Source organism: Balaenoptera ricei, chromosome 2 (assembly GCF_028023285.1).
Source record: "Balaenoptera ricei isolate mBalRic1 chromosome 2, mBalRic1.hap2, whole genome shotgun sequence".
Classification (NCBI taxonomy): Eukaryota; Metazoa; Chordata; class Mammalia; order Artiodactyla; family Balaenopteridae; genus Balaenoptera; species Balaenoptera ricei.
This window is the reverse complement of record NC_082640.1, coordinates 467780-494830: the sequence shown is the minus strand read 5'-3', so window position 1 is coordinate 494830 and position 27051 is coordinate 467780. Positions and strand designations below refer to the sequence as shown.

The 27051-nt window shown below is 41.2% G+C and overlaps 1 protein-coding gene and 1 long non-coding RNA gene across 4 annotated transcripts in view; one reads left to right on the top strand and one right to left on the bottom strand.

The window, feature by feature from the left end:
- MKX (mohawk homeobox) overlaps window positions 1-24706 on the top strand; it is a 62377-nt gene extending 37671 nt beyond the window's left edge. The window contains exons 6-7 of one of the 2 annotated variants that reach the window (XM_059909187.1): window positions 22046-22079; window positions 22185-24706. In XM_059909187.1, coding sequence (XP_059765170.1) covers window positions 22046-22079; window positions 22185-22371 — 221 coding nt within the window. In that variant the 3' untranslated portion in view covers window positions 22372-24706. The remainder of the gene's footprint in view (window positions 1-22045; window positions 22080-22184) is intronic. The other variant, XM_059909188.1, reaches the window with a different exon arrangement.
- Window positions 14415-27051, bottom strand: part of LOC132356358 (uncharacterized) — a 59053-nt gene continuing 46416 nt past the window's right edge. The window contains exons 2-3 of one of the 2 annotated variants that reach the window (XR_009499848.1): window positions 24986-25108; window positions 14415-15152 (exon numbers count right to left, since the gene is read on the bottom strand). This is a non-coding gene — a long non-coding RNA (uncharacterized LOC132356358). Of the gene's footprint in view, window positions 15153-21856; window positions 21987-24985; window positions 25109-27051 lie in introns of those variants that run through there. The other variant, XR_009499847.1, reaches the window with a different exon arrangement.

Here is a 27051-nt window from a genome sequence, read left to right as displayed (position 1 = left end):
TAGTGTTGCCATACGATCCTGGCAATCCCACTCCTGGGATTATATCTGGAGAAAACTCTAATTTGAAAAGATACATGCACCCCTATGTTCATAGCAGCACTATTTACAATAGCCAAGACATGGAAACAACCTAAATGTCCATCGACAGATGAACAGATAAAGAAGATGTGGTATGTATATATACACAATATATAATTTTACTCAGCCATAAAAAAGAAGGCAGTCATGCCATTTGCAGCAACATGGATGGACCTAGAGATTATGATACTAAGTGAAGTAAATCAGAAAGCTAAAGACAAATATCATATATCACTTATATGTGGAATCTAAAATATGACACAGATGAACTTATTTATGAAACAAAAGCAGACTCACAGACACAGAAAACAAACTTACGGCTACCAATGGGAAAGGGGGTGGGGGAGGGATAAATGAGGAGTTTGGGATTAGCAGATGCAAACTACTGTATATAAAATAGATAAACAACAGGGTCCTACTGTATAGCCCAGGGAACTATATATTCAGTATCCTGTAATACACCATAATGGAAAATAATATGAAAAAAAATCTATGTGTATAACAGAATCACTTTGCTGTACATCAGAAACTAACACAACATTATAAATCAACTATACTTCAATTAAAAAAAAAAAACCCAAGAAGAGATGCCACTTCCCACCAATTAAGATGGCTGTTGTCAAAAAACAGAAATTAATAAGTGTTGGTGAGGATGTGGAAAAACTGATTCTCCTTCTGATTTTTCCCCATGTAGCCTTTGAAAAAAATGTAATTACATTTATTGATATTTCTTTGGCTGCTAGATTTTAAGTGATAGAACTTCCTCACTTCAAAACTCTAAAGGGAGTATCCCAGGTTTTCTTCTGGTATTTCTGAGTCTCAATTTGTACCTTAAATATTTTATTTCTTTGGAATGTATCTTAGCTTGAGAAATGGTATAATATAGTGTGAAGAAAATGTCCAATTTTAATTTTTTCGTAGAGCTACCCAGTTATTCTAATACTGTTTATTGATCTGTCTTTCTCCTCCTTCCCTGGTTGGAAATACTACATTTTAAGTTGAGTCTCTCTTATCTTTCTGGTCTCGAGTTTTGTTTCTCCTCATGTTCCAATCCCACACTGTTTTAACTATTGAGGCTTTAGAATATGTTTAAAATCTGGCTATGCTTATTCTCCCTCCGTCTTCTTTTTTCATAGTTTTTCTAGCTATTGTTGCGTGTTTGTTTTCCACTATTAACTTTAGGATCAACTTGTCTCCTCAAAAAAAAGTTTTGTTATTTTTATTGGGATTGTGTTACATTTATGAATTAATTATAGAAAATTTGATTTTTTTAAGATACAGAATCATCTTATCCAGAAGCTTAGTATGTCTGTCCATGTCTCCTTTCGTGGTCATTAGTCATGTTTAAAATGTTCCAAATAGGTCTTGAACATTTCTTGTTAAATTTAGTCCTAGACCCTAATTAGGGTCCTTTCTTCCATCACTTTTTTTAACTGTTGTTTTTACATGAGAAAGCCATTCCTTTCTGTATGTTAATATTGTACTCTGCTACCACCATGAATTTGCTTATCATTTTTGGTAGTTTTTTCAGTTGACTTTCTTGCGTTTTCCAGTAATACAATTATATTATTTTCAAAGAGTAATGATTCTACCTGCTTTCTGAAATTTTTGCCATGAATTTTTTCTCTGGCTTATTGCTTGAATTGTACCTCCAGCCCTGTGTTAAGTAATAGTAATGGTGGTGCACACTCTTGTCTTGTTTCTGACCTTCCTGGCAATACTTCTAGTGTTTTCCCATTACTTGTGATGCTGGCTTTTGGGCTTCAATTATAGTACCTTCAGATTATGGTTTTAGACTTTAAAGATCTGGGTTCAGATCTTCTTCTCTAGCAGTAACTAACTAAGAAACATCAGGTAAATCATCTAACTTATCTGATTTATATCGGTATCTATAAAATGAGGGAAAGAAAAAATCCCTACCTCACAAAGCTATTGATAATAATTGTGAAAGCACTTGATAAATTGTGGGGATAAATGTCCCTTGTTATTCCTGTTTTCTCCTGTACAGAATGCTTCCCTACAGAACACCTGAGAATTGTAGAACTGGATTTCCCGTTGTGGCTCTGAGCTGTTTTGTAATTCCATTCACAACACAGTTCCTACATATACTCCAAGGTTGGAAAGAAATAGTGCTGTTTGAGTGATGAGCAAATTCCTTTGCTGACATTTAACCAAAATGTATTCCAAACCTGAAGCTTTTTGGAAGGCTAAGAAAATGTTGGTCACCGTCTTGTAAAAAAGTGAAATAAAAAATGTTTATGTACCTCAGCACTTCCTGACTGAGCTGGAAGTGAGTGCACTGAGGTGGTGTTATTTTGTGGTGTTTCAGTTCTGGGAAAAATGAAACCAAAAAATATAGGAAATTTTTCAAGATTTTTGGTTGTGAAACCTTTCCTTTTTTTTCTACTCTGGTTAACATTGAGAGGGCCGTATAAATTTGATTCAACTGCAGCTCTTCTGCAAACTGATTGCGGCCAGTGATCCCTAACTATAAATGTTGCTTCTGTGTGGAAGTCTGCGTTTTAGAGCATGAACTGAGTGTCCAGAGATACTGATGGCTGCGCTCCTTTGTCAGACGTAACGCCGTCTCCCCATAGCCTTGCGCACATGTACAGTAACTGGCTGTGGAGGAGTTTTGTATCCTTTTAAAATGAGCTTCCGGATTAGTTTCTGTGCAGAGTTGTGTCTTGGTCCAATCTGATAAGATTTGCAAATGTACTTTTCCTTTGTAGGAAGCCACCCACAAGTAGCTCCCTTCCTCAAAGGGTTTTTGTTACTTGAAGTGTGTCAACTTGCTCCTTCCCTTCATGCTTGCAAAGTAAAATGTGTGGTCATTTGAATGTCCCTTTTGTTCTCTAACACCACTTACCTTCCTCTTTTAGACAGCTCTCAGAGGACCTAGGTATTAAGGTGGTAAAGTTACTTTTTCAAGCTGCAGCAGCCTTCTTCACCTGGTTTGCTGGTACATCTGTGGCTTTGGAGATGCCTCTGGCTTTGTCACGTGGCTGGGCTTCGGAAGAGAGCTCCGTACTCCCTCATTTTCCTGGATTCCCTTCTCTGACTCTATGTCGAATTTGAGGAACCTGCCCTTTCTAGAATGATTGTGGATGCAGTTTTGCATTAAAAGCTAATGAGGCCTTAATGTATTCTCTCACAAATACTAGTCTGAAGACACTCCCGTCTCCAGCACGTGTTCTGGATTTGTTAGATGATCTTTAAAGGCATGCACATTTGAAAACATATTCCTTCTTTATTTATACATGCAAAATCATCTTTTGTGACCCGACAGAGCTAATGCATCATGAGAGAAAACCATGGGAGAATGTGCCGTAAGGTCCATCAGTGGATTCTGTCCTTTCAGGGAAATTTGGAAACCCTTGCTTATTAGGCGTGAGTGGCAGCTGCTCCAATAGCAGCAGTACCGTCGTTTACATTATTTCACTTCACAAATGCTTATCAAAGCAAATTTAGTACATTAGAATAAAAGCCAAAATAGAGAGCATTAAATGAATCACTCAGAAACTAACCCCATGACAGACAGAGCCAGAACTGCTAGAAGGGAGCTGGCACAGCAGAGTATCTGAGGCTCCCTTAACACACCCACCAATTCCACATGAAGGACCCCATCCCTAGGTTAATTCAATAGTAAGACAGGAGTCAGGGGAAAAATGTGTTAGTTTCAGTGTGGGAGCATGCTTCCTAATTGTATAAAGTAAAATGAACAACCTAGAAAATGACAGTATGTGTTCAACGTATCATTTTTCTCATTAGACAAACTTCAGAGGACAGAAAGCATCTCCTTCTTGCTCACTACTGTATTACCGGCTGTTAGCAAAATGCAGTAAAGATCTGTTGATTGATTGGTTCATTGATTGATCGCTGGGGGATATAATGAGTACTTCCACCTTTGAAACAATCCTAGTTTGGAGAGGAAAGTATGTCTATCTTTTGTTATGTAAATATAACAGCAAGCAAAGTAAATAAGATGGGCCAGAATCAATTCTTAGGTAATCGGGAACAGACTTTCTGCCATGGAAATGGTTTACATTACTCCAAAAGCAAAATTTTGCATTTAGTGTAAGAAATAGTGGTAAAACACCGAGCTTTTGCTTTCTACCAATAGTGTAAACATTACTGTAACATGTAGTCTCTGGAAATAATTTAGTTAACTCTTATTTTTATACGCATGTTCTGTTCTGGAGACTTGATGCAGAAATACTGATGGAAAGTTTTTTCTTTAAGTGACAGTTTGTTTACAGAAGTCCCTTGAAATCTTGATGTTACTGAAAAGTCTGAAATAAATGTTGCCTCGAAATCGCCTGTTACAGAGCAGCTCCACACCTCCCAGAGCAGTTCCCCACTTCGTTAGTAAATCACCTAAAATCCATGAAGGTCACGGAGACCGCTCCCTCTGTGAAATGAAATATTTATGTTCCGATCCCCCAAACATATTGCGGATCGTTTTGGTGTTTTAAGTTGAGGGTACGTAGTAAATTATTCCAAAATTATGGAGGCCAAATGTCATTCCCTCCAGAAGTTTGTGTAATATCTATTTATCTGTGGGCAGATGACTGCTCAGGATAATCAGACGCAGACTTTGTCAAGTTTAGTCTAAGTAAACACAGCTGAACATAAGCAAGTTGGACTATAAGGGTTTTTTGAGCTTTGCCAACAGCATATGACCTTGGAGAATGCTGCTTTTTTTTTTTTTTTTTTTTTTTTTAGTACAGTCTGCTTTCAATGGAAAAGAAGAATTCTTTTTGTTTCAAATTAACAAGTGATGATTAGAAGCTTGTTATGTTCTAATTTTTAGATGCAAGACAAATGAACATCATGCACATACCCAACAAAAAGCTGCCTTCCTAAGGGAGTTATTCCCCCCTTAAGGAGCTGAATTTAAACCAGGAGAGTGGAAGCCAATTAAATGGAGTTTCTTTCTAAAAGAAAACGTTTCTTTGTTGTTGTTTATTTGTATTTTGGTTTTTGTCTCTGTGCCATTTCAACAGATTAAAGTTGTGGCTCCAAATACGCCACTAGAAAATGGACTTTACTGACTTATCCATTCTTTAAGAAGCGTGTGTCCTCAATAGGAAAGAAACTTTGCATTGTCATTAACGTTCGGTCTTCAGTGGAAATCCTCATTAACTGCTTTATGCTTTTCACAAGTCTTTTTTCTTCTTTCTTTTTTTTTTTTTTTTTTAAATACATGTTTCTTTTCACTTACCTAATACGTTCTTCTTTTAGCCTAGTATGGAATCTGATGTTACATTTTTTTAAGGGCACTTCGTGGTTAAAATAAAGTTCCTATTAAATATTTCATGTCAAAAGGTGGACTTTAAGTGAGAACTTCGGTGAAAGGTGGATTAGTAGAGATTTGCCTTGAAACTCCTAGCTTTTCCGTGTTCTCTGACTGGCAGAGAGCCAGCTACATGCTCTGCTCTTTTCCATTCCTTCACTTAAGGAAACTCTTTCCTTGTCACCCTTCGGGTGTACATTTCCTTCTGAGAGCAAATGCAGTATGGATAAAGGGTGTGACTGATAAAGTTTTAAAAATAATTCATCTTTCAAGACTTTGGTATTTGACACTCTTTTTAATCACATGCTGGATAATATTAGCCAGCATATGGGAAAATATTTAGATCTGTGTGCTAAAACATTATTCGTGTAAGACCCATCCGTATTTATTTATTTGTATACCTCTTTCACCTATGTGCTGGTCGATTTCCACGTTACCATGAGTACTCTGACGAGGTAGTACCACCGTGTTTCTAAATCTGTTGCTACGTAATGCGGCCAGGCTGAGGCCCCTTCTTGTTCAGGGCGGCGGCCTGCGACCCTGAGCTCGTCGGCATCCACATTCGAAGGCCCTCAAAGCACTTCCTGCTCTCAGCGTGTCACAGCCAGACTCGGCGGTGCCCTCCAAGCTGAGACGTGCTCTCCCTCCTCCCTTCCGGACTCAGAGAATCGCCACCCACCCGGTCACGGGAGGCAGAGCCGGAGGCGGCAGAGGCTCCTGCCTCGTGCTCCCAGGCCCCATCTCCCCTTCAGCAGGGCTGCCCCCGAGCGAGCGTCCCCGCTGCTGCGTCCTCCGTCCCCACGCCTCTCCTGTCTTGAGTTCCTGCCGCGATCTCACCTTCCACGAAGGCAAGGGGGATCGTTCTGAAATCCAGGTCCTATCATGTCACGTCCTTTCAGGATGGAGTTCACCTTCCTTCTCCTGGCACCCAAACCCAGGGACCCCTCAGCACCCGGCCTTGGCTGATCTCTCACCTGCCCCTTCGCACGCCTCATTCGTTTCAGCTGCACAGAAAGATCTGACACAGGGGTCAGGTGCCGGCATCGCCCTGCCCTTTCACACAGCTGCCCCTTCACCTGCAACACTGCTCCCCATCTTCGCCTCAGTGGCCCCCGCTCATCTTTACCTTGGCCGGTGCTTTCCCGTCTTCGCTGCGTCCTGGTGCTCGGACGGTGATGACGCCGGCCGGGCGCCGGCGTGAGTGGAGGAGGGTGCTTGCTGGACGCCCTGGCCCACGGCCTCTTCTCTGCCGCCCCAGAGGGTGCCATCTCACTCAGAGCCCCACTCGGGGCCCCCGGAGCGCGAGTCACACTGAGCTCTTGTCAGTTTACTCAGAGAGTTGCTTGGGGTGAGACCCATCTGTAATTCGTACAGTACGTCCCCTGCATACGAACCTTCAAGTCGCGAGCTTTCAAAGATGCGAACATGTGTTCGCGTGTCCGGTCACGTGAGTGAGTTGTCACGTGCGTGCATCCTCTGCAAGTGGTCGTGCTTTTGTGTACTTCACTGTACAGGACTGTGTAGACCACAGTCGTGCAGTATCTTTATTTGAAGCCCAGGTTGGCTGGAAGCAAGTGTAAAAGCAGCGGTGATGTAGCTGGTACTGCTAAGATGTAGCAGCGGTGATGTAGCTGGTGTCTCCTGTTGCTGACGATCTGCTTCAGCTCCACCATCTCCCACCTGCTCTCCCTCCTCCAGTCAGTAACTCTTCTGGCCTCTGTTCACTCGATGCCAGCCCCTGCATGCCAGCTGTTGTACTGGGCTACTGTCCTTTTCAAGGGGCTGTACTGTAAGATTTAAAATGTTTTCTTTGTTTGGTTTTTATGTGTTATTTGTGTGAAAAGTATTATAAACCTATTACAGCACAGTACTGTAGAGCCGACTGTTAGTTGGGTACCTAGGCTAACTTCGTTGGACTTAACAAACGTGCTCTCGGAACAGAACTTTTTCGTGTGTAGGGGACTTAGTGTATTTCTAGGGCCTATCACAGTGCCTGACATTTAGGGTGCGTTCAGTAAATGTTTGCTGAACCAACCAATGAACCTGTAAAGCAGTAAATGAAGACACCATGGAGAAGAGCCCATTCTATTGCACTTAAAATTAAAAGATTGGGCTTCTAGTACTAGCCCTATTGTTTACTGAGTTTAGCCTTGGACCTGTCAGTCAGCTTTTCTGAGTCTCAGTTGTAAAATGGGGAAAATGATATAAGTGTGCACAAAAAAGAAATGAGATTAATTGCACATTTATGACTTGCAAAATGCTTGATAAATATTGTTGTCATCACTGTGAATTGTGTTAAGTTGACCCGGACCTTAATTATGCCCCCACAAGGGGGGGGGGAGGGTAAAATGCTGTGTACAAAGTGTAATTTTCCATTTGATACTCAAAAAAATTTGGTGTTTACTTGGGTAAGTTCAGCTTTACTGTAGTGGTGTTATCCATTCTCCATGAAAGCACCAGGCATCCAAAGATGGCACAACAATTCCAAGGGAAATTGCGTATCTCTCCCATTCTGCTGTGCAGTGGGAAGAACTTTTTAATAAATGTTGGTCTCTTTGTAAGATATCAGGAGTACTGAAATAACCTATATATTCTTACTCCAATTTAAGGATACCAAGTACAGCTGTTTAGGATAAAGCAGTGATACAATTAAGGTCTTTTAGGTAACGTATGTTTTAAGTAGTTATTTTTTTCCTTGTGGAATTGTATCAGTCAGTGAACTCTTCATAGAGATTTTTTAATAACAAAGATTAGAGACCTGTCTTTTAAGAACTGGGCATTTCCAAAGCTGTTCCCCCAGATCCAAATGCCATATTCTATCTTGAGTAAAGATCTTCACAATTTAAAACTTTTTCCGAGCAATTAAGAGTAAACACGCTAGCATACCTATATGATTGCGTGGATAACACATGCAAGCTGCCAGCCCAATAACAGCTACGTGCGCCAACCCCAGAAGTGAACAGCAAAAGACCAGTCGCGGACATACTCCTGGAATTGGCCCTGGCGTGCGCGTGCTCACTCTCCTCGAGGACACCGTTCTGGTGTTTTCATAGTATTGCTACTAAGCAACTTCAGTGACCTTCTCCACGCCGTTGCAAAACTGAAGGCGCCATAATATGCAGGCTTGCCCTTTGGGGAATTTTCCACCCTAGAGTGTCAGAGACATAACATGCCTGCCCGTGACCCAGGGGAGACAATTCAAATAAAAAAAACTATTTTGAATTGTTGTGTTATTCATTATCTGTTCCATTTCAGGGTAAATCTTCAACATTGCGTCCTAGTTTGCTGCCACTACAAAAAGAGTATTTGCAATTGTGAAATAATTATAGCGGCTCTTTATTGAGAATTCCTGGCTGCCTGGTGTTTTGCGGTGATTATTACTAACTTCTGCAACAGTTTTCATTGTTCCGTATTTTGTATCTATTTTACAGATGAGAAAAAAAATGAGACGCAGAGATATTAACTGACTTTCCCCAAACCACATGCTAACAAGCAGCAGCACGGGGACTCAGGCCCCGAGCTCTGGCTCCAGGTCTGCTCTCTCCCCGTTGCATGTCGCCGCTGGAGGGGTACAGTGTGATTAAGTGAATCCCACCCTTCGCAGTTCACACTGATTAGCGGTGAACAGGTGCACTCAATTTCTCAATTCAAGATAAACCAAAAAAGGCACTAATCCCATTAAAAGCAGCTGTAGGAATTTGAGTAACTAATTGGGTTATTCTCTTTCTCTGTCTTAAAGACTGCTAACGTTAGCATGGAATTTCCATTTGAATAATTTTTCAATTAATCGTAAACTGGGACTCCCATTTCTCAAGCAGCCTTTTGACAGATGCTTTCAGCACTTGCCCCACACAACTCCCATTACCTCCTTTTTTTTCCCTCCGGTATAAAAATAATCATCTTTTTTTCATTTCTGGGCCCACTTTCTGCTTTTCCTAGCCCTGCTAATTATTTTTATGATGATGACAATTACTCGTGAATAATTAATTCAGTGCATTTTCATCATTACACATCCTTCATTTCTTTATGCTTCTCCAGGGGGTGGTCCTGTAAATTAGCACAAATACAGATTCCTTTGCCTTTCTCTTTGAAAGAAAGGATTTTTGTGCATCCTTTTGTCCAAATAAGAATCTATTATGTGTTATCCAATAAGCTATCTAATAAAATAACTTTCATTTTTCAATTTTTTTCAATTAATCTCATGATTTTATTATTTTTTTCTAAGAAGATCATTCAATTTTAAAAATTGAAGTATAGTTGATTTACAATATTTATGTTAGTTTCAGGTACACAGCATAGTGAGTCAGTATTTGTACAGATTGCACTCCGTTAAAAGTTATTACAAGATAATGGCCACATTCCCTGAGCTGTACAATAGACCCTTGCTGCTTATCTATTTTATACACAGCAGTTTCCCCTGCCCCTCCCTCTCCCCACTGGTAACCACTAGTTTGTTCTCTCTGTCTGTGAGTCTGCTTCTGTCTTGCTGTACCCATTTGTTTGTTTTATTTTTTAGATTCCACATATAAGTGATATCATTCAGTATTTGTCTCCTAAAGTAGGCTGAAAATCAGTTGGATAATATATCCAGTTACTTAGAGTTTGGAAAATAAGAGAAATATATTTTCTAAAAAGCCCGACCGACTAACTCCTCTTCCCATCTTGTGCTGAGGGCTGTGTGATTAAATGCTGCCCGAGGCCTGAATGGAACAATGGCTCACTTCTTCCTGCGTGTTTGTAACGTCCTGTGTTCAGCTCCCATTGTGGTGGCCTGGGAAGGATGGTTTCTCCTCCCTTGTTCAATAGATGCTTTTAGCTCCCCTGGCTTTGGACCCATGTGCAAACCGTATGCGTAATGAGGGGCTCACTCCTGCTGGCTTTAACCGGGTGTGCGTCTAACAGGACAGCCCTCTAAAACAACAGAGGATACAGTGAACAACGCTGTGGCACGTCTGTCGTTTCAGGAGCCTTCCCAGCTCTTTAGTTTTTGTGAGTAACTGTTCTGCCCCTTTTGCGTCCCCCTTCTGAGTATGGAGAGTCACCACTAGGGAGGGGAGAGGCCACATGCCTGCGAGAGCTTGGGAATCTTGCAAGGAATTATGATTTTCCTGGCTGTCATTACCCAAAGAAGGGGGCAATTTTTTGTGCTTTCATGATGAAAGTATGTAGTTTGTTTACCCTTGAGTATGAGAGCCAGGCTCTTTTGTGTAGTCCTTTGATTCAAAGCAATGACTATGACCTTCTTCACAGTGCTCATTCATCACCTATTTCTGGTTGTCTATAGAGAATGTAATATTTAAATCACTTTTGAGTATGTATAGTATATCCCATCACCAAACCCAGAAGTGTGACTGAGTGGATCTGGTTGGTCCTAGAAATGTAAGTTTTGATTCTTTTCTCTTTTTTTGCACAGCTTTCTGCTTTTCCCTGTCTCTCTTTTATTTTAAAATTAGTGTACACAACTGGTTGTTAAAATATATTTCTCTCTAAGGTCATCAGAAAGTATGTGAAAGGGTAGAAAATATCAGGAATTACAGAGGATTGCTTTTAGTCCAAAAATAATATTGGATTCATCGTCCATTTCTCTAAATCAGTCATTTTTAACGATTAAAACAAATATGTTTTCTCTTTTATTTTTGAGGTGTCTTATTTACGTTTAAAACAGGCTATGACATTTACAGGACATTATGTATGGCAGCTGCTTGGCATTTAAATATATTTAAGTCATGCGAACATGCCATTCTTCTGCATTTAAATTTCCATGAAATGGCTTTACGAGAACTTTTCTGTATGCTATACTCATTCTTCTTTCTGATAGTCATCAAGCTCTGGTATTTCTTCTTTTTATCAAAGACCCTAAGAGTGTTTGCTCTCTCTTTCTTTACGGTTTCTTTGCTTCATGTTTAAGTACTGTATTTTTACTATCTTGTGATAGAAACACCCCTCCTGAAGATTGCATTGCTTAAGGCTGTAGTTTGGAGCCTATGTGTCTTAATTTGGGTCGTCGGTGGCAGGTGCTGGTCCCAGCACAGGAGGGACCCACGTGCTCTGCAGAAAGAAGGGGCTCAGCTCACCCTCCAGCAGACACCCGGCCAAGGGTCGTTCCTAGTTCTCAGCCTGTCCCTGGACCTCTGGGTGGCTTCGAGGTGATGACCATTAGCACTTTGATCCTCTTCAGCCCTTTGGTCCCAGATGCTCTGCCATTTCTGCTCTTGTTCAAAAGCAAAGCCACCAGCAGGCCTAGACAGGACCCGTCACTGCTCAGTTCAGCATCCTGACCACTGAGCTCTACTGCAGTAATTTTGGTCCCGGGGGTGACCATGTCGTTTGCATGGCGGTTCTGTTCCCCTGTCCCTGTCCCTCTTTAGATATCATACAGCTCCCGTTACCTCTCAGGCTGCTTTAAAAATAACAGATTAAAAATAACCGAAAACTGTTTGTAACCCTCATCACAATGTGTAATAACGCCATGCTGTGTTCTTTTTGAGGCAGGCCTGCCTGAACAAAATATTCTTCTAAGGGCAGCAGAAACTAAGTTTACTTGAGTTTATAAAAGCTTTTTATCCTACCCTAGAAAGAAAAAAAAAAATCCACATTAGGTTGAATAATTACTTTTTGATGACCCCCATCTGGATTACTATTTCCCAAAGGGAAATTTAAAAAAATATAAGACTCCCAAAAGTAAAAGTCCCCACCATCACAGCAGTATAGAGCTGGGCCTACATGTTTATTTTCAAAACAGAAAACACAGATCTTGTAACAGTCTGTTATTACCATAGCTGTTCCAGTTAGAAGAATGAGGGTGATTTGATTATTCTGAACTATTGTGTAATATATTACAATGAAAATCTTGGGTCCCTTTGTCCTCAAGTTTGTGTTTGTAATGACTCTCCCTGGACTATACATCCCAGCATAGCAAAAACTGTAATACCTGGGGAAAGTAATGCAAGTAAACATTTATTACACCATCCCCCCCCCAAAAAAAGGCATTTTTAAGTGGTATTATATTCATGTTTAAGCAAAAATAGACAAAAGCATTTTGAACCTAGAGTCACCCATTTCCGAACGGCATTTTCCTAATACAAATGTTATATCTGCTACTGATACGAAGGTAGAATCAGGAACTTGGTTCATTAAACGCAGCCCCGACCGATCCTACTGAGCCATAGGACCCTCGGCACCCCCAAGGGACCTGGGCTGGCCCCCTCAGCTGGTAAAGGTCGACTGACAGCTTCACTTCGCTCAGGGAGTTGTGACGCCGAAGCCCTTCGTGTGCACCAGGCTCTGTTCCGCGAGCTTCACGCGGGGCACCTCATTTAATCCTCACCGCAAGCCCAGGAAGGAGGGGTTATTTTATCCCCACTTTATAGGCGAACCTGAGATGCAGTGCATGTAAATGACTCACCCAACGTCCTGTTCCTAGTGAACCCGCCAACTGTTTTTTGTTTTTTTTTTAATAATTAATTTTTTAAAAATTTTATTTATTTATTTTTGGCTGTGTTGGGTCTTCGTTTCTGTGCGAGGGCTTTCTCTAGTTGCGGCAAGCGGGGGCCACTCTTCATCGCGGTGCGCGGGCCTCTCACTATCGCGACCTCTCTTGTTGCGGAGCACAGGCTCCAGACGCGCAGGCTCAGTAATTGTGGCTCACGGGCTTAGTTGCTCCGCGGCATGTGGGATCTTCCCAGACCAGGGCTCGAACCCGTGTCCCCTGCATTGGCAGGCAGATTCTCAACCACTGCGCCACCAGGGAAGCCCCCTGCCAACTGTTTTCTTATGGTCCTAAGATACATCCTGCGCTTCAGAGAAATCATTGTACAAAAAGGTGGGTTTGATCTATGAAATGTTTTTGTTTTCTCCCCAAATAGATCAACTTGTTAGGTGAAAGCAACTTATCCCCTACTCTCTTCTAGAAATTTCTTGTATCCTACATTTAGGTGATAGCAGGGAAATAGGATCTATATGCCACTGGAATTTAATGAATGGTTTGGGGTGTAGATTCCTAGTGATTATCTGGTCTTCTCTTGGTCAGATCGGGTCATCAGAAGACTTCTAGACTAGGGACACTCGGACCCATAGCCACAGCCCAGGCCTGCAAGGCCTTCTTCCTCATCTTTACGCCTTTCCCTGCTTTTCAGCTTCTCCCACCTTCAACACCATCAACAAAAATCTTCCCAATTTTCATTTGAAAGTCCTTCCCCACCCTAGTTCAGACTTTAAATGACTGTTTCTGAAATTAAAAGCAGAAAATCACAGAACCTTTAAATGTAGAAATGTGTGAACATAGAACACTGACATGCCAAGTATAATTTTAACATTTTAAGTGTATTAGGAGCATCAAAATGTATTTGAAATGTAGGAGAAGGACTGGTAATACTGTTCATCTTATGTCTAAAATATGCTTCTTTTCTATTAATAAGCACAGCAGACGAACTGTGAGTAGAGAACTGTCACTTGCACCTCTTCTGAAAGATCCAAGGGGTTGGCGAACGTCACCTCTCTTGTTGTGTCATTTCTGGTGTTAATGCATTCAGACAGGTTTAACAGCAAGATCTCCTAGTCTGAAGTGTCATTTCTGGTAATTTAAGGAATTTGAAAAGCATGGCCATAATGTGAGCCAACTCAAAGATACACTTCAGTTCATATATCAAAGCAAAAGTACTTTTTGATGATTTTTCAGAGATACTGAAGAGCTTGAAAATACATGGGTGGAGCCAGACTTTCCAGCCAGTTTCTAGATTACAGCAAATGCACATTTTTCCATGTAAAAGGCCTTTTTTTGCTGAAGAAAGTCGTATTAGTACGTTGTAACCTAACACTATTCAGCTACATATTTATTAAACATCAGCCTCCCAGAACTGTGGTGTGGCAGCTATTATGTAGCCCTTGTGCTGTCGCAGAACTCAGAGGATGAATGTCATTGTTGGGACATTGAGACAAAATTACAGTGTAGCTAAGAATCAGAGTAAGACCACCCTGTTTTCAGAACTAGTAGCCCAACTTGCATGTAGAAGGGAGCACTTTTATAAACAATTAATGCTCTTTGCAACATACAGGCACACACAGAAGTTATTCATGTATAGTTAGGAAGTCATTTTCTGAGACTTTGGCTAGAAACCTAGCTTTCACGGATGAAACATTTGGGGTAACATCTCCAATATTCCCCTTGAGAAAATGAAGTAACAAAATCCATTAGACACTTAAAGTTAGTAGATATTCTTTAATGTGGCTCCAGTGTTCTTCGTCTTGGCATGTTATAGTACTCTGGCACAAAATAGCATCAGAAAAGCCGTTTTGTCTTTGAAGATGATAGATTCTGCACAATTAATGCATTAATCTGAGCTCATGGGCTTTGGCCAGAGTTAAAATATTTCATCCTTACGTAATGGTTTTCATATTAAATCTCTGAACAATACTACTTTTTCTGATGACTACATTCAGCCCCAGATTCTAGACGTAAAAAATACAGTGAGAGGAGAGGTTAATTTTTAGAAATTTTTACAAGGATTTATGTAGTTCTTGGTATACATGCTTAAGCTTTCTTCTAAGTGTTTTAGAAAATATGGAACCCTCATAACCTGAGTCTAGTGCGATTAGCCCTGCTTTCTAGGTGAGAAAGTCGGAGCACAGAGAGGTCCTGCAGATGGCCGGCTGTCACACAGTCCGGGGTGGAGCAGGGGTCCAACTCCTGCTGTCTGGCTCCAGGGTCTGGTCTCCAGCCACTGTCCCACGCTGCCTCTGTACCTCACACCAGGCCCCCCTCGTAGTTAGTAATGACGCGCTAAGAACAGAAATGAGAATATTTAACATTTCCAGACCCCCTTTCTGGTTCCGCACTAACAGTTCCCTCCTCGTAGGCTGCATTCTAATCTTCAAAGTGAAGTTTCAGACGGAAAGTTTTCAACGTTGGGAAGGTGGAGCCTTTGAGATCACAGAGGAGCGACCTTGGTAGTGGGACTGCACAGAGTCACTTAGCATTGAGGCCCTTTAATGTCTTTAGAGGAGAAGATGGAAGGTGGAGTGGAGACGTTCTCACTGGGTGGTTCTCTGCTTATTTGAAAAGTTACTTTCAAGTTACAGGTCCCACGCCCTGTGCCTTTCGTCCTCCGGTCCAGACTGATGAGGCCAGAATAACTGCGCGTTTTACCAGAACAAAGGTTCAGCTGGGAATTAATAAGGAACCACCAGCCTCAAGTTGCTTTCCTCGGCATAATCAGAAAAGCCGAAGGAAGGCTCTGTAGCTCCCGAACTGATAGGGAGCCCATCGACACTTAGAGGTGTAGCCGCGGTCATGGGTGCTCCCGGAACAATAAAGATGTTCTGCCGTTGCTAATGGAACTATAACCTATCCTGAAAGCTTTGAGATGTCAGCTACCCCAGTCTTCACTATTGGTCCAGAACAGAGGGGTGTGGTTTCTAATTTCTTTCTTTTCTGGGAGGAGACAGAGAGGAGGGTGCACTGACAGAAAGGCAGCTGAAGGCGGGGACCCCGCGGATCCAGGACGTCTGGGCACTATTAGCTATAGAGAGAGGCCAGCCCACGTGAGAGGTAGCAGGAAGGAAAAGAATCTTTCTCCAGATGGTGGAAGTCATGGCTGGAGGAAACACTGGCTTAATTTTTGGAAAAGATTTTCTTTAAACTCTGAAATAATTTTGGAAGCCACTCATTCCTTAAGGCCTCAGGATAAATAATTTAACTAGTATATTGCAAAGGGAAAAGAAATACCAGCTCCATCCATGAAGATGAGGCGGGTTTCATTTTATAATTTTCACTATTCCGAAAGGCTCCACTAATCCTTCCATGAGCTATAGCCTTGATATTCACCAAGTTTTGGTGCAGTCTCTTCCTGTCATGCTGAAGCTTTTAAAGCGTAATTCACTTTTGGTCCATGGCACTGGAAAAAGCAGTTTAATCATCAACAGATAAATGTTACAGGTTGTTGGGTAGGTTTTTTTCCTTCCTTTTTGAGCAAAATCACTTGGGATGATTTATCTTTACTCATTCAAAAGCTCTAACTACCCCGGAGAGGATAACACAAACATTTCCCCTGAAGTGGTGCAGCAACAGCTGTCTAAGAGCAGTCACTTAGCAGTAATTCAGTCCTGGCGATGCAAGAGTGATTTTAGGGATATCACATCTATTAAAATGTCTCTCTAATTTAAAGTCTGAGGATGAGCTCAACGGAGCTTTAGATTTCCTATTCTGTGATTTGGACTGATTTTTTGATGTTACAGATTAAATAATAAGGAGGAAAAAAAGTCATTTTTTTGTATCTCTATGGTCTAAAATACTAGCAAAAGGTATAGAAAAGGTGTTTAATAGGTTTTTAATAGGCTTTCTATGTAAATAATGCATTAGACCTTGCCATGGTCTTTGAAGGTGGCTTTATCAACTGAGATTGCTTAAATGATGAAATGCTAGTAATTGTTGTTTTAAAGATAACCCCTTCTTGTAACATTCGAGACTCTCAAAATTCAAGTTTAAACTGGGCGAAGCTGGATTTTGAATTCTTTCAAGTCGTTTCTTTTTCACAGGCGAAAAAACAAGAAACAAAAAAACAAAACAAAAAAAACCATTGCCACATCAGGGGAAGCCAAATGATAGATTATTATCTTATTTGTTAACAAAAGGGTAAGGAAGAAGTAGAAGTTCAGTGAAAAAGCAAGTTCTAAAACACGTACAGGGACTTCCCCGGCGGTCCAGTGGTTAAGACTTCGCCTTGCAATGCAGGGGGTGCGGGTTCGATCCCTGGTGGCGGAGCTAAGATCCCACAGGCCTCGCGGCCAAAAAATCAAAACATAAAACAGAAGCAGTATTGTAACAAATTCAATAAAGACTTTAAAAAATGGTCCGCATCAAAAAAATCTTAAAGCACGTACAAAATGACCATTTTTAAAAAATGTATATAAACTTGCTTTGGGAGTCGATACATCCAAGTATTAATCTGAGTTATCCGTCAATGCCCTCTATTTTCTCTTTTACACTTTTTCCTGGATTTTCTGCAGTGAACCTGCATGCCTTTCTTATTAGAGAACAACAACAGATGCTATTTTTAAAAGTAAAGAAATGTCGAGCTGCGGTGGAACCAGTCTGTAAGGGTGTGTGAGCCCAGCCCAGCCCAGCGTGTGGGGAAGTAGAGAGGGACGGGGTAGATGCTATGCTGTCTGGTGTGAGTGCCTGCAAAGCTGGAGCGATCGGTATTTCAGAATCTTCAGGGAGGCTTTGTATCTACCCGACTCACCAGAGTCTCGTGCTTTATCTCAGTTGTTCCAAGTATGTAAATAGCTCCAGAAACTGGTCTTGTGCGCCAGGGTCTCTCGGGACCCCTGAGACCAGAAACACTAAAGCCTGGCTGTCCACATCTGCTCTCTCCAGCAGCGGCTCCAAAACCGACCAAGTGTGAGAAGGCACATTTGTCAAGCGTCTGGAGCTCTCTTTCCATTTTAATTTAGGGAAACAGATGATATATGATTTTTAGATTATTTAATTAAAACTACTTGTTTTCTTAATCTTAATTTTATTTACCTTTCAGTGGTGTGAATAGTATTTTGTGGAACATTTTAAAACAGGACTTACTGATTAAATTTGAAAAAAAATCTCAGTGCAAAAGATTTGGCCATATTTTTGTCTCTTTTTATGACTAGAATTATTACCTCAGGAATATATATCAGAATGAATATTTCTAAACTGCATTTCTCAAACTTGAATGGACACTTTGCCCACAGGGCTTTGTGCTTGCACATCTCGAGTTGCAGTAGAACTGAATTTTCTTTATAATGTTCTTTATAATGTTTCTCTACTTAACTTTATAAGGAAACACATGTCCAAACTGAGGATAGCCCCATTTTAAGTTTCAACATGGTTTGGGTTTTACAGCATCCAAGATTTTCCTAACGACGCATCTCTTTTTTTCATTCCTTTTCTTTTTTGGTCTTAAAACACGCTCTTTTGGCTGGTTCAGTAAGTTGTTCCTGCCAACCAGTTGCTTTTATGATAATTGACAGCGTAGCTGATTTTTGGAACCTTAGGATCTAAAAAGGCATTTTAGCTCAGACGTGGGACCGGCAGAGCCAAGCTACTTGCAGAGTGAGAGACGCAGCTGAGCTGGCCTCGAACCCGGGTCTGTGCATGGGCAGTGACGGCGGGCGGGCGTCCGCTCTGGCTCAGCAGCGTTCAGAACCCTTTCCTGCTCCTGTCACATCCTCTCTTGAGCTACTGGGTGCCGCTTCTGGAGGGGGCTGGTGAGAGACCTCCTGTCTGCTGAAGTGGCGTTGAGTGGTGGTCCAGAAACCCACCACTGCTTAAATACTGAAGACTGGCTGAAGAGACACAAAATACTTGAACCAGATAAGTGCCGGTGAGTTTATACTTCAAAGGAAAAGAGCACATGAAAAAGAACATTTCACATTTAGCACACTTAATAGAATGAGCGGATTGTGAATTGTCCGAGTCCCCCTCAAACGACCTCCGTTCTGTAAAGCCGCTGGGGCGTCTCCCCAGATTTCATCTCAGCGTAAGGAAGAGAAAACCGTCTCCCCAGATTGCCAGATGCTTATCGTCCTTCGCTGTCCTACGAAAGTACAGATGTTTCAGAGTAAAAGGGCCCCTGTTTGCTGTCTTCTGCCGGTGCTTCTGGGAACCGCTGCTCTGCAGGAGGTGGCTCTCGGATGCATAGAACCCCAGTGATGCGGGCAGCTCGCCAGCAGCAGCAGCAGGAGAAGCACGCCCTTCCAGCACCAATTTACGCTGTGCACCAAAACCACCCTCGGCACAGAGATGCCCCCAAAGCAGCTTTTGACCCCCCAGTAGTCAGCTTTTGCTTGTTGGTTCGAAGTCTTTGACGTCGAACTTTGTTACATGCTGTTTTAACATGGACTACTGATAGAGAAGCAAAGTGTGTCTTCTCTTCCTTCCTTTTTATGAAGCCTTTTCTTCTGTTGCTGGGAAAGGAACCTGAATCCATACCAAGGGACATTGAACTAAGTGCCCTCTGCCTTAGAAATAAGTTACAGGATTCATCTTTGCTGCGAGGACATTGTTGAAATTCGTGAAACTAATTAAGAATGCCCAAACGGGGATCGGGGTCTCTGTGTTTACACTTCAGAGGTATTTTCGTAGGCACCCAACTGTAAAACACATACACCCCAAGAGTAAGCAGAGTTTTATAATTTCACGGTTGGCCGTAGTAAACTTGTTTCCTGGTGGCAGGACTCTGGCCGGCAGCCACGGGGGGCTGGTGCTCGCCGCGTCTGGCTGGCCGCAGGGCTGCGGGACATCCTGGTTCACACTTCACCTTACACAAGCTCTCGTGGGCCTTCCCAGGGACCTGCGTGTCCCCCTTCCACCTACAGAGTCGGCAGCCACGGGCTTCCTTCCTGTTGTCTGCACCCTGTTGACCATCCAGGTGGGGAATCGGATGCTGGTCCCCTGTGTACATGCAAGACAGCTTCGTTCATAAGCCAGAGCATCAGTTACATGGTCTTTTCTAAATTATGTTTTGTTATTTCCCTAATGTTATTTAACCTTCATGGAACTTATTCTGCTTTTGCCAAGTCTTTCCATTGGATAAATATCTCCATAACCTATTGCTTCACTTTGGCAACAGAATTGTTGCAATTTGTGGGCAAAATTGAGCAAAGGCCTAACTTGTTTTTTTTTTTTCCTCTCTGTAAAATGTCCAATGTTGTTAGCTTTTCTTGTCCTAAACAAAGGCACTGACTTATTCTCTGTTCTGGTAGTGCCTTGTATCTGTCATTATTGAGCAAAGATTTGCAGTTAATAGCACCAAACGGAGAAAGACTTGACAGACAGCAGAGACACGAATGCTGAATAAGCTAAGACACAAAGTGCTTGGAATCGTGCCCACATGGAGGACGTGATGTGTAAACTAGGGTTACGAGGGTTCTGTGAATTCAAAGTTGTCATTCTTCTTCTTCTGTTTACGTAAGCAATATTATAATTCCAAAATTATCAAGCAGCAGAGGTGTAGCTAACCATCCAGGCCTACCTCGTAGGGGCCAAAAGATCCAGGGCTAACAGGGCTCCAGAGGGTGACCAACTACTCAGGAATCCAGTTATTTTTCCAAAGATCCCTAAAATGGAAGGAGACCAAAGGGACTAACGTTTATTGTTCCATTTGGGGCCAGACACACTTAATCTCATTTACTTTTCGTAACAACCTTGCCATTTATTCACGACGCGCTTTTGTTGTGTTTGCTTGTCTTCCTTTTCGGCGGGGTAGGTAGGGTGGCCCTGAGTGAAAGGCTGTGCAAAGAGCTCACAGTGACCGTTACTATCTCCCGGTCTACACTGCCTGGCCTGACTCAGGATGTGTTAACAGCTTTCCCTGATTCTTTCATCCATCGAGGGCATCAAGGTTTAGCTGCCTTGTCGACACGGTCACGTCCCTGGGAAATGTCGCCCTGGTTGGACTATATTATGATCATGTTCCTGATCTCCGCACCCCCCCCCCCCAGGTCTCTCCGAGTTCCACGACTCTCTGGGAGCCCAGGGCTGGAGATGAGGCTGCACCGCGGCAAACTAGCTTTGAGCACTGCCGGGGACTTAGGGGAGGAGAGCAAAGGGAGAGAACTGAGGGCAGGAAAAGCCAGCTTTCCAGAGGCCGTGGAGCTCAAAGACGCTGTGAGCAGACTCGCTGTTCCTCGTGCTTCTTGCGTGGGGTGCAGGGCTTCGTTCTGGAGGTTCTCGATGGTGCTTGTCGCTGTTGGTGGTGGTGCTGGTGGCGGAGGTTTACCCGCTGTATTTCTGGCGTCTCTAAGGCTGCTGGGAGCTCCAGCCCCACTCTTTGTTCTAACCTCCCGTGCCATGCTGCTGCCTCCCTTTATCCTCTGGAATCTTCCCCTCCAGCATGTCTATTTTTGTGTTCCTGACACCTTGTTCTTTTGGCCAGAGGAGCTCCCCCAGAGAGGTTTAATCCGGATCAAGAACCCATTTCGTCCTCCTTTATAAGGTGTGGTTTTGATAGACATTAGTGCTCTGAGTGAAGCAGCAAGCCTGACTTTCACGTCCTGCAGGATGAGGGGTCCGTGTGGAGCTCACAGACCAGTGCCTGCTTATTCCAACCTGCCAGGAATCCTGCGTTGCTGTCAGCACTGGGTCTGTTATTCATCGGCTAACTCGCCAGAGGGGCCTATCTGCCAGTCCTTTTTCTGAGATGAAGGTTTGATTTCCGTGAAATCATAGACTGCCGAGCCACAGGCACCCTGAAGATCATCTAGGAACCCCTTTATTTTATAGTTCAGGAAGCTGTACCCCAGACCTCAGGCGGCATCACGATCTGCCCAAAGGCACACGGCCGGCGAGTAGTGGGGTGAGACCAGAATCTGCCCCGGAACAGTCAGCACTCTTTCCCTGTGCCATCGCCCTTCTCACCAAAATGCCCAATCAGTGTCTCAGAACAAATTGACCTCAGATGTTTGTATGTTTATGAGAGCCACTTTTTATTCTTTATTACCTCTTCTCATCTTATTCCTGCTTCTTTGCAAAGAGATTTTTTTTCACATCTTCTTTGTAAAAAAAAAAAAAAAAAAGTGTAATCAATTTTCAACATGTTTCCTGACGAACTTTCATTCCTCGTAATTAATGATGAAAGGCCTGAGATTTAAAAAGATAGCAAAAAAGAAAAGTAATCAAATTTTTGCTTTTCTTTACAGACACTCTGGAAAACAGATCCAATAAGGGTGACAGGTGAGCGGTATCTTTTTATTTGCCATCTGTGCTTTTCAGTGATGGTCTTCTCTACGTACCCTGCCGTGAGTTTGATCATTTTCTTTCTGTTCTGCTTAAATGTAGTGCAGCTAATAGAAAGGGACCGAGCAAGGACGACACGTACTGGAAGGAGATCAATGCAGCCATGGCCTTAACAAATCTCGCACAGGGAAAAGACAAGCTGCAGGGGACCACCAGCTGCATTATCCAGAAGTCGTCCCACATTGCAGAAGTGAAGACAGTCAAAGTGCCCCTGGTTCAGCAGTTTTAAGAGTTTGTCACTTTTCAGATCGATGGCTGTTCTTCGCATCCGTGTTTTTTCATAAACCCTCATCCTAGGAGCTGGAGCAGGAGTGAAAATGACTCCTTTTCAAACCTCTTCTTATTTTTAATCGCCCTAAATATATCATTTAGTTGCTTCTATAAAAGACGTATAAATTATAAGACCTCACTTTAATCAAAAATATTAACTTATTTTATGTTACTCCAAGTATGCATAAAATGTCTGCATTGCTTATTACAGTAAGTGCCTTGCTTTCCCGAAAATAAGCTGCAACGTGGGCATAGTAGAGCAGCTGTGCCTCAAAATGACAACACCACAATGCTCATTAGACTGTGAGTGCCATTCCAGATGGACCTACCCACGCCAGGACTGAAACCGTAATTGCTGAAAGCCCTTGAAATGTATCCACTAATTCACATGTTAAAACCTGGAAATCTGTTCAGCCCAAATGAAATGTTCCGTTAAAAAAAAAAATTCTGAAGTATTTAAAATTGTTCAGTGTGCTTTGCAGAGGGACAGTGAGAATTTTATGCATGTATCTTGCCTGCATATCTGGTTGGTTACAAAGTTCCAAAATAAAAGGTTCGGGGATCACATAATGTGTACGTTCAAGAAAAATGGCAATGAATGTGATCAGAAAAAAAGTTTGTAAGCACTGCTGGAAAACACCACAATGCTCTTCAGAATTGATTTGGATTTTCTTTTTCTCAAGTTTTGCCGAAGTTTTCAAAAAGTTTATTATCTAAATAACTTGAAATGTTCCCGTATAAAACTAAAACTATAGTTTAGGTTTAAAACATAATCCTGTTTGCATTAGAGTTCAGTGTTTTTTGTAATGGAAACTGTTTTTCATATGGAATAGCTAAAAACCTCTTATTTGGTCCATTTCAAATTACAGTTGCTGATGGACAACTTATATTGCATTGAGAACAAGGTAATAAAAGAAATGTATCTCGATGTGAATATACATATACACACAAAATTGATTTTTAAATTTAAAACATATGGGAAACAAAACATTGAACAGTCTCTGAATTTTGCCAAATAGGACATTAAGGTGAAATCATGTATTAAAAGAAAGAACATTTTGTTTCTAAATTAGACTATCATGGAGTGAGAATAATCAATATCAAGAAAGAAGATCTTTTTCAATCAAACGTTAATATTCTAATCAGCTTGGGGTGGCTTGAAATTTGAATAAACAGTAGGGATGCCAAATACAACAGAATATTTGTGCTCAGAGAAGTAAAAAGGATTTGTCTCTTTTATGGTGGGATTTTTTTTCTGAGTATGTAACCTATTTTATAAATTTTTTTTAAAACTGGAAAGCGTTTTTGTGAGTGTGAATGACAGCCAACAGTGCAGCCACGTGGTGACATTTTTCTTTATTTTGCAAAATGCTTTTAAAACCAGAGGCTGCTCTAGTTGATATATGGACAGTATCAGTCTTGATATACATTGTAGGACACTTTTTCATGTAACATAACATTTGGGGATTGGGTTTATTTAGTGTAATGAAAATAATTTGATATTAAAATATTTTGTACATATATATATTTTTACTTTGTTTTCTAAATTGCTGTTTGCAGTAAGAGTAAGTGCAAAGCAAGATATGTAAGTTATGACTGTATGATCAGATGAAGTATGAGTTCTTCTGGTTTACAAGATCCTTAAATAGTTACAGATCCATGATAAAACTTTGGAATCTTTATAAAACAATTTTTCGAAAATGTGATCATGTCAGTGAAAACTGAGGACAAGTACTTCACTCTTTTTCATACTATTATAAGTTATTCTGGTATTAAATATTTTAATAAAATTGTTTTTGTTTTTACATATTTCAGTTAGATGAATGGATGCTGGTTGTTTTTTTATTTGAATTAGTCATAATTCATTTTTACCATCTTTTCAAAAAGAAACAACAAATTTGTTCTATGTTATAAACCATGGATGACAAGCCAGTATAGGTCAGCTCTTCACATGACTTTTTTTAAATACCAAAGCTTGGAGTCTGGCCTATAAATACACCAAGGCGATTTGATAATTAGCACATCCTGGCAAAATAGCTCCAATTGCAATTACTTTTACTGTATTTTTTCTTTTGCTGCTTTCACATTTTCTGGAAATCAAAGTCCCCCCAATCCTTTAAAAGCATCTTCAACAATGCTGAGTCAGCTGCTGAGACTCTAACTCATAATTTATGTTGTAGAGAAATAGAATTACCTCTATTCTTTGTTTTACCATATGTAATCATTTTAATAAATTTAGTAACTGCTAGGAGTTCTTGACAGATTTAAAATAAAAGTTAATTTCTAGACCTCAATGATCATACGAATTTTGTTTTCCTTTGAGAGTTGACCAGGTGGAGAGAGCAGGAGAACAGAAGGGTCCATTATATGCCATAATTCTCCTTAGGTTGGTCAGGGATATGATATCGGGGCACTGCATTTGTATTAGGGTTGAATTTCATCACCTTGGACCAACAACCCACCCTTTAAGAGCCGAGGAAACGTATGATGCTAACTGATAAAATACATAACTTTAAAATGAACATTTTCATTAAAAACCTTCTTCCGGTAGCTAATACAATACGCATTATTACCGGGTGCAGTGCACTGGAGAGAACCTTGGCTTTGAGGCTAAACAGATGTACGTTTGCATCCCAGCTCTGCCACTCACTACTGTAGGGTCCAGACTCGGTCACTCTCAGCTTCAGTTTCTTCATCTGCAAAGTGAGAGTAATGAGTTACACCCTGTAGACTTTGCTGCAGGGTTCAGAGATAATATACAATATGTAAAGTGCCTACCACAGTGCTTGGCATTTAATAGGTGCTCAATAAATGGAAGGTATTATCACATAATTTTAATTCCCTTATATAGGGTTTATGTGCAAGAAAGTAGAAATATAAATGGAATATGAGATGTGGGTAGTTTAATAAAGAGCCTTGAGAAAGGAAAGCTGTCTGATGTGAAAGATTGCAGTGAAATGGTAAAAGTTGGTATCAATTAGAACTTCAAGAAAGATCATTTTATTGTCATTAGTTTGAAATTCCTGGAGAAACGCTTAAAGTAGAACAAAGGTAGGGAAGAACAGACATGCCCATAGAAAACACAGCATGTGCAATGCCTTCATTCCAAACAGCAAGAATTGCTTTCCCCTCTATTTGTCCTGCTTGATCCTGTTCAAGATGACTAAGAACTCAAGCTGCTGTCTGTACTCTCTGCCTGCTCCAAGTAGCAATGTTTAGCAAACAGTGGCAACAGCCATGGTCTGCTTTTAAACTCATCCAGCTCAAAGGCATAACATCATGCAAATAAACACAGAAAATAAGAGCAAGCTGCACACCCGTCTGGGGCCGCTTAGGTCGACCATGCCTTGGAAGGCAGTGTGGGGTGGTGGTAGAACTTGGGCCCGCGCAACCTGGCTTTGCCTCTTCACTTCTGAGTGACTTTGGGGAATAAGCATAAGCCTTCTGTACCCAGTGTTTGCATCTGTAAAATTTGATCTATGAAATTTACCTACTCCAAAGGTCTGTTATGAGGATTAAGTAAGACAGTGGATAGAAAAGTGCTTTGCAAACTGCATGGTACTGTACAAATGTTAACGATTATTAATGAGTTCCAGATGACTGTGAAAGGCCTAATATCCCATAATTTTTGGCAGAATAAATTGTGGTTTCCGTGAAGCATATAGGACCCCTAGATTTTGAAAAGACTTGTTATGTTCCACCATCTTTGGGACTTCTTGAGTACAAAGAGTCTTTTGGTCCTGTGCTGCTTTATAACAGTTATGATCAGAATTAGGTCATTGATTGTCACACTGCAGGGATAGAGTCCTGACTTCACCGCTTCCCAGCTTTGAGACCCATCCTAGAGATGAACTAAAAATTTGGTTTGGGAGGTGTGTGCATTGGCCATAATAAACTTTTTTTTAAGGTGAGAAAAACAGATTTCTGAGTTTGGAAAAACAACTTGATGTGTTGTTACATCTTTACACAAATGACTCCATGGAAATTCATCCCATGTAAAGATTGTCTCAATAAGTCTTCTGAAACAAATCTCAGCCCAAATTTCCAGTTTCTGGAAACTTGATCTTCAGTGAGCCTGATTCATGACTTCTAAACAAAAATTTTTAATTCATGTTTTAAAACATTATAAATGTAGCCTGTGCTAGTTGTAGAGACATTGAAGCAGTATAGAGGGACACAAGATAAAAAGCCCCATGCCCTATCTCTCCACGATCCCAATCCCACATCCCAAAGATAACCATGGTTCACAACGTCTTGTGTATGCTTCCAGAAACTCTATGTACATACAACCTTGTGCTTTTTCATCTTGTACTTGGTACTATATTCCTACTGCTTTGCAACATTTTTTACACTCCATCCTGTGTGTGTATACATATACAGTATATAGACATATATACTATATGTAGGTTTCCTTATTTTAAATGAATGCATAGGATTTTGGTTTCAGATTATTAAATTTATCCAACAAATACCCCTATGGACTTAAGAGTTATTTCCAATTTTTAGTTATTATAAACTAGTGCTATTCAAAGTGCTGTTTCACATCGAGATAAGGAGCTTTCATCAAAATACAAATCAATATACTGTTTTCTTAATCAAGAAATTCTTTCTATGAAAAAAGATTGTCACCTGAACTCAC